Source organism: Astyanax mexicanus, chromosome 14, assembly GCF_023375975.1.
Source record: "Astyanax mexicanus isolate ESR-SI-001 chromosome 14, AstMex3_surface, whole genome shotgun sequence".
In the NCBI taxonomy this organism is placed as follows: domain Eukaryota; kingdom Metazoa; phylum Chordata; class Actinopteri; order Characiformes; family Acestrorhamphidae; genus Astyanax; species Astyanax mexicanus.
The window spans coordinates 2,763,685-2,774,743 of NC_064421.1; the positions used below are offsets into that span (position 1 = coordinate 2,763,685).

The window sequence follows — 11,059 nt, forward strand, 5'->3', positions numbered from 1 at the left end:
CTACCTACCTGTTACTTCATCTATTTGTTCATCCATTCACCTGCTTACTTACCCAGCTACATACCTACCTACCTGTGAATCCATCCATCCATCCATCCATCCGTCTGTCTGCCTGCCTATCTTTTTAAAATAAATTAAAGTAAAGTGGGGAGTATTTGTGTATTACAAAAATATTTATTTGCTATTGTTTTTGGAGTCCTCTAGAGGTCACTTCACCTCACTGCTGTTCTTCATCCAGCAGCCCTGATAATCATAATTAAATCCTGAGGTTTTCTGAGATTCTAGTAAAGCAGAAGTATGTGTGTGTGTGTGTGTGTGTGTGCTGATATAGGAAATACATATTTCCTCTGTTATTAATGTTGGTTAAAGAGAAGTAATAACTGTGACTGTAGCGCAGTGTGCGGTCGTGGGTCTGCAGAGAAACAGAACCAGAATAGTGGGCAGGGTGACTCACTGACATTCGACTGGCCATCTAAATAACCAATTACCATGCAGTGTCCATGTCAGTAGCATTTGCTCCAAGGTCTAAGTGTGTGTGCGTTTGTTAGTGTGTGTGTATGTGTGTCTGTGTGTGTGTTTGGAGTGTGTGGAGTGAGTCAGAGAGTGATGCTGTTGTGCTGTGTTGAGGTTACAGCACTGTGGGCAAACTTACAACCCATATAACCCTCCCCCTCAAACTCCAGTCTATTAAACTGGAGGTGTATAAATAGGTATAAAAAAGTGCAGATCAGAGGTGTGGACACTGTGAATACAGTAAGTCAATGTTCTATATAAAACATGTTCATGAAGTTCTTTACACAGAATAACCCCACATAAAGGTAAAGATCTCACCAGCTCTATTCTTACCAGTTTCAGTCCCTTTCAGAATGAGCCGTTTAAGGGCTCTGACACTTTTATGCAAATGAAAAGCTGTTGATGGCCACGCCTCATGTTCACACCACAAGTTAGTACGATTAGTTAGCTGGTGCTAAATGGCAAAACTTAAAACAAACTAGTTCATGCGTTTGCAAGTGGTTTGCAAAAGTATTCATACCCCTTAAACCTTTTCACATTTCTCACCTTGCAACCACATACCTTACTGTATTTTTACAGTTTTTTTTTCTTCTCTGACCAGTGCACTCCTCGCTCGATCTATCAGTTTGGGTGAAAGGCCATGTCTTGGTAGGTTTGTAGAAATTGTTGTATTTACATGAGACTGAATTACACTTGATTCACTAATTAAGTGACTTCTCACAGCAACTGAAATAGATAACACTGGGATTTAATTAGGGGTTTCTTAGCAAAGGGGGCTGAAGACTTTTGCACGTCACACTTTTTTTAGATTTTCATTTGATTACAATTTTGAAAACCACATATCACTTTTATAATTTTCCCACTTCACAATTACGTGCTGCTTTGTGTTGGTTTATCACTTAACCTCTCAGTAAAATACATTAACAATTTAAAATGTTAAAAGGCTTAAGGGGTATAAATACATTTGCAAGCCACTGTATACTGCAATAGAAGCACAAAACTCATTATTTGAAAGCTCTTATACCTCCGTATCTCTCCTATATCTTCTGACTTGCCACAGAGAGTAGGTACAGATCCCTCCCTCAGAAGAAGTCTGCTGCTTAATCTAATCCAGCTGTGTGCTGTTTGAGGTTCTCAAATCAAAAAGTAAAAAAGCGAAGTAGCGAATCTTCAACTGATCTAGTGGGGGGAAAAAGATCAAATTAGATAGAGAATAAAAAGAGAGAGAGAGCATAGAAAAAGTGCATAAAGTGATAGAAAGTATACAGAGAGGTTATTTATAGCTGTAGTATTTAAAATATGGGTTATTCTGTGTTTGTGTTTCAGGGTTCTGGAGTTAAGAGCGGGCTATAGTTTTGGGATATGAGGAGGATGATGGGTGTTTTCCATGTTCTCACACCATGGTTTGTGTAGAGACTGTGTGTGTGTGTGTTTAAGTGTGTGTGTTTTAGTGTGTGTAAGGGAAAACCTCATGAATACTGAGCACCACCCTGTTCATCCCATTCATCCTCCCACTCTCTGAAGGCCGTCTCGCTCTGACTCTGGCTGTAACCCACCTGAGGCTGCGTGTCTGTATGTTAAGGCGTGGCTCCTGGGGGACAGTGGAGCTGAGAGCAGGTCGGACGGGATTCTCCGAGGCTCGCTGTACAACATGGGACGAGTTTATGATCCATTACTGTGAGAGTGGTGAGTTTTATTCAAGCTCAGACTTTTTCAGTGTGTAAATATAGTGTTTTAAGGGTTTTACAGCTGCTGGGAATATATGTGTCTAAGTGTGTGTGTGTGTGTTTGGGGTTTGGAAAGAAGGAGCTTAACTGGTAATGTTTCCTGGAAACACTGTTTCAAGAGAAAGAGAAGTGTGTATATATGTGTGTGTGTATATACTGTATATATATATATATATATGTGTGTGTGGTGTTTCTCTTTTTCGCAATACAGTAACGACTGTATATGTCAGAACTCTAACATTACACTGACCTGCCTATATGTATGCACTACATCATGTCCCATGACTTTTTTTGTCATGTCCGATAGAAGCTAAAGATTACATTTTCTGTAAAACTTTGATTACTTTTCTATAAACTCAGCTGTTCTGCCGCCATCTACAGTGGTTTTAAAAAGTGTTTGCCACCTTCATTATTTCGTATTTTTTTGCATTTGTGTCACTCTTAAATGTTTCAGATCATCAAACAAATGTAAACATTGATCAAAGACAACACAAGTAAACACAAAATGCAGTTTTTAAATGAATTTTTATTTTTAAGGGAGAAAAACCCTACATAAGTCTGTGAAATAAGTATTTGCCCCTAAACCTAATAACTGGTTGTTCCACCTTTAGTTAGTCTTTCACAGAGCTGTGGAGGAATTTCGTTCCACTCTTCTTTACAGAATTGCATCAAAACGGGTGCATGCCTCAATCAATGCTGCATCACTATGTAGCTCACAACATGTTCAAAAGGAAAGCGCCGCATCCCCAGCTCTGATACATCAGCTAACAGACAACTGTGCTGAATAGCATCACAATGGGAGTGATAAGGGGAGATAGTGCCCTCTACTGTACTGCTGTATCCACCCAGAGAGAAGCAGCTAGACCTACTGTACTCTCTCTCTCTCGGACTCCGGCTGCTGATGTAGAAGCAGCATGACTCAGGATTAAAACCTAAGATCCTTCTATATTAAAAATCGGGACCTCCCACAGGCAGAGCTGAAGCTGGGCAGCGACGTGGTCTCAACAGATAGGAGCTAACAGCGCTATTTTTTGTTAGTTGTGCGAATAACACATCAGTGTTTATATACTTTACCCAGTAATTCAGAGCTAAGAAACAAATGGTTAGAATTTGTCTATGGAGGAAAAACACCACCAGCCAAGTACAATTGAGATAGATAGGTGTATGTTTAGAACAGTTCTGTTTTTTTTTCTGGATTTTTACTTTCTGGAACTGTACTAATTTCTGTGTGTGAGTATCTATAGGTTTAAATAGGATCTCCGGTGGATTTGGTGTTTTACAGAGACTCTAAGACTAGGTCAGTGGCTGAACTGCACTTAGCAGGGCATTATTACACATGTTGTAAAGTAACATATGACATTGCAAAGACTGTTATTAATTTAAAAATGTCTTTATTTTAAAACATTCGTCTTACTGCCTCCTGGTGTCGCAGTGCTGTTAGCCAATCAGAGGCAATATGTTTGCATGTAAGAATATTCATAAGCAAGAGCCAAAATCCTATCGTTCTTCCCCGACCCCCACTGCTCCACCGGACTAAAGCAGTGTTATACCCAATCACCGGAGCATGACATGGCATAAAATGAATAAAAAAAACAATGGAATGACACCTTTAAGAAATATGCGCCCAAAATGTGAACAATTAGCCTGGGGCAAGGTTGCCACATAGAACACATCAGCAATTTAAGCAGAATCCACTCTGCTGCCTGAAGTATAAAAAGAAAGTTGGAAAATGGATATGAAAGCATGAATTACGTTGTTAAACCACTGAAAAAATGACTAATGTAAAATACTATAAATATACAGGAGTAAAGAAAATATATTCAGTTACAGCTGTGGTGTGTTTTTGTATGAACTGAGGAAGCTGGTTACCCTCCACTGACACTGTGTACAAAAGCCTACATACCTGGACTCATTCCTGCTGCAGATCCTTATCCAATCAGATTTCTCCTCTGACTCAGTCCTGCCTTACACCCACATACCGCATTCTGACTAATAAGATCTTTAACCCTCCTGTTTCCAGCAGGCCACATACAGAAATATATTTTATTATTGTAAGATTCAATATTCTGAATGATTTACTGCCCGTTTGCTTTTTATGGAGTTGCCCACGAGGTATTTTAGAAATAAAATGAAAGTTGGCCCGCTATTAAGCAGGTTTTATGAGGTGAGATTTAAAGTTTGAACGCTAGGTGTGAGAAAACAGGCCAAAGAGTCTAAAAGCTGCGAGAGTATACAGTTGTAGTGCAAAAAACATGCCAAAGAGCCTAAAAGCAGCAAGAGTGTACAGTTATAGTGCCAAAAACATGCCAAAGAGTCTAAAAGCTGCGAGAGTGCACAGTTGTAGTGCAGAAAACGGGCCAAAGAGTCTAAAAGTTGCGAGAGTGCGCAGTTGTAGTGCAGAAAACGGGCCAAAGAGTCTAAAAGCTGCGAGAGTGCGCAGTTGTAGTGCAGAAAACAGGTCAAAGAGCCTATAAGCAGTGAGAGTGTACAGTTGTAGTGCAGAAAACGGGCCAAAGAGTCTAAAAGTTGCGAGAGTGCAGAGTTGTAGTGCAGAAAACGGGCCAAAGAGTCTAAAAGCTGCGAGAGTGCGCAATTGTAGTGCAGAAAACGGGTCAAAGAGTCTAAAAGCTGCGAGAGTGCGCAATTGTAGTGAAGAAAACGGGTCAAAGAGTATTAAAGCTGAGAGAGTGCGCAGTTGTAGTGCAGAAAATGGGCCAAAGAGTCTAAAAGCTGCGAGAGAGTACAGTTGTAGTGCAGAAAATGAAGGAGTTTATTATTAGGAGATATTATGATATGAAACATTAATTTGAAAATCTTAGTTTACACAACACTGTCAAAGATAGATAAAGATAGTAACTCAAGTAAAAGAGTGTGTAAATGATAGTAACCAAGTAAATGTATTATTATTAGTCGTATATTTCATTATTTGTTATATTACAGAGCCTGTGGCCCATGACTGCACATATATTTCTCTTTCTGGCCCCCAACAAAAAAAGTTTGGACACCCCTGGTTTACTGTCATTTACAAACTAGCAGGTCCTGTTACTGCCCTGTAACTAGTAGTAATCTGAGCTGAGTGTGCTCTGTGTGAATAGTCTAGTGACTAGGTGAGCAGGTGATCATCAATATCACCATAAGCCCCTCCCCCTATCTCAGTCAGTGAAAGGTAAATATGAACACTTTACACTAGAACAGGTTTAATGAAAGCAAACAGAAGCAGAACAATAAAAAGATAATTACATTTAATTACCATCCTTTCGCTTCCACTCACTGTGGCCACTTTATTAGAAACACCTACTATCTTTTGCTATCATTTACTGAGACCTACCATAATTCACATGGCCTCACTACAAGCACACTGGCAATTGTTTAAGCAATATCACTCACAAGATAACTCCTCACAACTTATACAGGTGTGGGCATTCCCTGAGAAAACACCTGACGATCGATTTATTATACTGCTCTCCCATGACTTTTGGCATGACTTCCAGCATGACGTGGCACACTGCCCACACTGCCAAAAGTACCAATTGGGCTTATGCTGTCCCATGACTTTTGGCATGTCAGTGTAGTCCACCTCAAAAAACTAGAACATCATTAAAAAGTTACTTTATTTCAACAATTCATTTCAAATTGTGAAACTCTATATTATATAGATGTTTTACACACACAGAGTGATCTATTTTAAGCGTTACAGCACTTCATGCTTCCCTGTGCTGAAAACAACTTTTATGGAGATGTGGATTTCATTTTCCAGCAGGACTTGGCACACTGCCCACACTGCTAAAAGTACCAATTGGTCTTATTATATAATATTTTAAATTGCTGAGACACTGATTTTTGGGTTTTGTAAGCCATTTTCATCAACAATAAAATAAATAAACACTTAAAATAGATCACTCTGTGTTTAATACATCTATATAATATATGAGTTTCACATTTTAATTTTTCACACTTTTAATTTAATTACTAAAATAAAGTAACTTTTCAATGATATTTAAATTTTTTGAGATGCAAAGTATATAGACTTCAGTCGCCAAATTCATCTTCTTCGTCTTCATTAATTGCACATTGCACCAGTAAGAGCAGAGTGTGAAGGTTCAATTAGCAGGGTAAGAGCACAGTTCTGCTCTAAATATTGCAATACACACAGCATTATGGGAGACATACCAGAGTTCAAAAGAGGACAAATTGTTGGTGCACGTCTTGCTGGAGCATCTGTGACCAAGACAGCAAGTCTTTGTGATGCATCAAGAGCCACAGTATCCAGGGTAACGTCAGCTTACCACCAAGAAGGATGAACCACATCCAACAGGATTAACTGTGGATGCTGTAAGAGGAAGCTGTCTGAAAGGGATGTTCGAGTGCTAACCCGGATTGTATCCAAAAAACATAAAACCACGGCTGATCAAATCACGCAGAATTCAATGTGCACCTCAACTCTCCTGTTTCCACCAGAACTGTCCGTCACCACAATCAATTATTGTGCTCTAAAACCAGGTGTTTCAGTTTCATTCTCCAACCCCTGTATATGTAGGCTTTAGGTTGACCCTAATGGAAAATAGTTGGCGACTGGAGAGGGGTTTCTAATAAAGTGGGCATTAAAAAAGTACTAAAAACATTGCAAATGTAACCTGAGACCTGAGCTATATCCATTTTTTAATCTGTATTGTGTTTCACTCAGAGCCCCCGGCTCTCTAACTTTGATCCAGCACAAACTCTCCATTTCCTAATTAAAAAGATAATCGCTGTATTAAAAAACGCCATCGCTAAGCCCCTTTAGAGATTTACGTTAAATTTAGACCGTCCAAATCATGACACCAATCGCCAGGAGACGGACTGACCCAAACTATGATGTCCCGTTTTCCCGATTGTGGACACTTTCACCCGCAGTCCGTTTCTGAAGTCTGATCAGCGTCTGCAGTTCAGACTGTTTAACCCACTTCTAAATACACATTAAACACCACATATTACACCCCATGTAATGAATGCATGCAGCACTCAATATGTGTATTGCTGACACATGCAAATATATTACCCATAAAAAGTTTCTGATTTAATCTGTTTCCTTGTTTTTCTACATAGTAAATGAATAGTGAAGTGATCTATCAGATTATGAAGGAACACATAAGGAATCATGTAGTAACTTAAAAACAGTGTTAAAAAAAACCTAGGCAGTCCTGATGAGTGCCAGTTTCATCATTATAAAGTTTTTAATTGTCTTTAAGGTGATTGCCCTCAAGAATACTTTCAAAGTTCTAGAAATTTTCCAAGCCATGACTGAGCCATGAAAATGCAGAGATGTGTAAAACCTTTACTATCAGTGGAAGTGGAGGTCATTTTGGAGAATTATTATTAGGGTTTGTAGTAATTATGCAGAAAAAAAAATGACAAAAATGGAGATAATTAAGCAATAATACACATACATGAGAGGGAGTGCTATAACGTGTAATATTGGTCGTAGGCACGAGGCTGCAGTGTCAATATTACACGTTATAGCACTGAACCTTGAGTGTATTATTGTGATTATACCACAGTTTCATTATCTCTGTTTATCGAAATATTTTAAAGAGTTAAAGAGGAGGAGAAAATAGGATCTGTTTGGTTATAAAAAATACTCCACCAGTTAAAATAGTTCCATTGCTTCTCTGTTTGTAGCTGTGTTGTTTGGTTTGTAAGCGCTGCATCATTGCTAAGTTACCTGTATGTGGTGAAGTAATACATATATGGAGAGCTTTGGTTACAGTGCATTACCGGCTGATAACGGCACTCACCGAACGCATCTCAGCCTCTCATCACATTGCAGGGTCAGAACTAACTGTGGTGAAATTTTCTTTTTTTATTGGAAAGCTGACAGATGATATACAGCAGAGGTCCGCGGCCCAGGTCCAGAACCAGACATTGTCCAAAGCGGACACAAACCAATAAACTACTGAGAAGAATTTAATTCTGACAGTATTTATTTAAAGTGGCGGACTTTTCTTGTCTTTGTGGTTTAGGTGCTTTATTGCGGCGCAGTAAACTCACAGACTAATCACGTGTGGTGTAAGATCAACAAACGGCCTCCTTAGCCAATCAAATCTGTGCAGACCATGGTCCCACAGCTAGTGAATTGGGACGCGGCCGGGAAACGCCTATATAAGGAGAAAGGGAGCCCAAGAACTGGCGGAAAACGAGAACAGGCGGAAACTAAAGACACGCCGAGCGAGAGAGAGAGACAGGGGAGAAATATACTATATATATATATATATATATATATATATATATATATATATATATATATATATATATATATATATAGTATACAGGATATAGCACTGAATTATAACGCAAGTTTAAATAAAATGACGACGGTCCGGACCTTGGACTGACGAAATTTTCTCCAACTGGACCGTACTGATTTCTAATTAAATATCCCCTATATTTAGTTACAGTATATCATGCAGACTTAACATTCGTATGACCTCACTTCCTGTGTGTTTTTGTGTGTTTTCAAGAAGCTGAACTAATCGAGGATGAACTGGGGGAATCTAGAGAGCCTCCTGAGTGGGGTCAACAAGTACTCCACCGTGTTTGGACGCGTCTGGCTGTCCATGGTGTTCATCTTCCGGGTGCTGGTGTTCGTGGTGGCGGCGCAGCGCGTTTGGGGCGACGAGAACAAAGACTTTGTGTGCAACACCAGACAACCCGGCTGCACCAATGTCTGCTACGACAGCATCTTCCCCATCTCCCACATCCGCCTGTGGGCCCTGCAGCTCATCTTCGCCACCTGCCCGTCGCTGCTGGTGGTGGCCCACGTCAAGTACCGTGAGGAGAGGGACAAGAAGTACTCAGACTCTCACAAAGGCAATCACCTGTATGCTAATCCGGGGAAAAAAAGGGGCGGGCTCTGGTGGACTTACCTGCTGAGCCTGCTGTTTAAAGCCGGGTTCGACGTGGCCTTCCTGTACATCCTGTACTACATCTACGACGGGTACGACATGCCCCAGCTGTCCAAGTGCTCGCTGGATCCGTGCCCCAACACCGTGGACTGCTTCATCTCCAGACCCACCGAGAAGAAGATCTTCACGCTCTTCATGGTGGTCACCTCCGCCGCCTGCGTCCTCATGTGCGTGTGTGAGATGCTGTACCTGATCGGGAAGCGCACCTGTAAGGTGCTGATGATCCGACGGGCCGAGCGGGTGTACCTGGTGGAGCGTGGCGACGTCACTGATCTGGGAGCTGCTAGGTCCAAACACCAGTGGAAGGACCCGACTCTGGACGATGAGGAGGAGCAGAATCTCACCAAACCCAAACAAACACAGGCTGTTATGGAAAAAACTACCATTTGATGATGAGTGGGATGGAGGAGTTACTTCCTGTTTACCTCAATTTCATCTCAGACATTATCACATACCTGACATTATCAGAAACCTGACTTTATCTGAGTGTTTTGAGCTGTGTAGTCCAATAGGCTCAGGGTTTGGCACATTATAAAACCACTGTAAGCTCTCAGCAAGACTAAGATGCTGATACTAGGCTTCCATCAGCAGCCGGAGTCCGAGAGAGAGAGAGCACAGTTGGTCATGCTCTCACTACATACCACTAGTCACCCTGAATATGGGTGTCTATTTAATTGCCTTTGGGCCTTAAGTTGTTGTTTTATCATTTAATGATGATAGTGTGGAGTTATAGGCTGTGGACTGTTCTGTTTACCTTAATTTATTTCAGATATTTCAGATATTATCACATACCTGACTTTACCTGAGTGTTTTAAGCTGTGTAGTCCAATAGTTAGTTATACGATATAGCTATGGTAAGTGCTGGCTCAGGGTTGGGTACATTGGTGTTATATTACTCCTTATACTTTAAATAGATTGTTACCATTATTGTCATGTGCTGAGTTACACTATATTTTTATATATAACTATATTACTTTAAGACTTATACCTCACTTAAATTATGCAACCCCCCCAGCTTTTTTCCAGTCCTTCTGAATCTGAAACTACTTGGTGTGTTCTTCCAATGTTTTTGGCTGTGATACAAAGGTCTTTTAGCCATTCAGCCATGGAGTTATCTCTGATGGAGCTTTTTGGAAGCAATCAGCTCTTCAGACAAGGGGAGGAGATTAGAAACTACAGGGTTCAGAGAAAAAGCTTCTTGTCAGACTGATTTCCATGAATTAAGTTGGGAATTTTAACTGGAACGCTCCCAAAGTTGGATTATATACTTGGAAAGTCAAGAGAGGGTCATCAAACCAGAGCTCAGAATCCAATATGGCCGCCCACTCATCAGCAGTAGTAAGAGCATTCAGGCCCGTAGCCAGGGGGGATCGAAGGGTTCGTTCGATCCCCCCCCCATCCCCCACAACCCCCCCTCAGCCACCCCAATCCCCCCCCCCCCCCCGCCTGCCCCCAGAGTAGTGACGAGTAAGAAAAATTGTTAATGTTTCTCTTTACACATTTTGTTCAGACTGTTTTACACCAATCCAGTAGGTGGCGGCAATTCCCCCATTTCTGTTCTTAGCTTGTGGAAAGAATAAGAATCAGGGGAAAGTTACTTGAGAAAATGGGTAAAAAAGAAGACAAGGAGCGAAAACGGAAGAAAACGGCGGTAACATTGTTACTAATATTGGGGACTTGTTCAAAAAAAGGCCCAAAATCGGTAAGTTGCTGAGTGCAGGGCTTCTATTTCTTTACAACTCCCCTGCATTAACAGTGCCGGGCTCGGCTTAGCCCAATAGTATATTGTACATGTAACACCGGATTATTACTGTTATTATTGCGATAACTCCAAAGTCTGTATTTTAGTTGATTTTTAAGAAATGTAGGTTAAGTGAC

At 40.7% G+C, this 11,059-nt stretch overlaps 1 protein-coding gene across 3 annotated transcripts; it reads left to right on the forward strand.

The window, feature by feature from the left end:
- Positions 1-2,028: 2,028 nt before the first annotated feature.
- Positions 2,029-10,573, forward strand: gjb9a (gap junction protein beta 9a). 3 transcript variants are annotated; one of them, XM_015603470.3, is made up of 2 exons: positions 2,029-2,199; positions 8,741-10,573. In XM_015603470.3, the coding sequence occupies exon 2, from the start codon at positions 8,756-8,758 to the stop codon at positions 9,569-9,571; it is 816 nt and encodes a 271-aa protein (XP_015458956.3). In that variant the 5' UTR covers positions 2,029-2,199; positions 8,741-8,755; the 3' UTR covers positions 9,572-10,573. The 3 variants fall into 3 exon arrangements, with proteins under 3 accessions (XP_015458956.3, XP_022529038.2, XP_015458955.3); XM_022673317.2 differs by having other exon boundaries at positions 2,029-2,196; positions 8,738-10,573; XM_015603469.3 differs by having other exon boundaries at positions 2,030-2,199; positions 8,738-10,572.
- The last annotated feature ends 486 nt before the right edge of the window (positions 10,574-11,059 follow it).

Coding starts and splice junctions, on each gene's coding strand:
- gjb9a (XM_015603470.3), top strand. CDS start 8,756: ATGAACTGGGGGAATCTAGAGAGCCTCCTGAGTGGGGTCAACAAGTAC.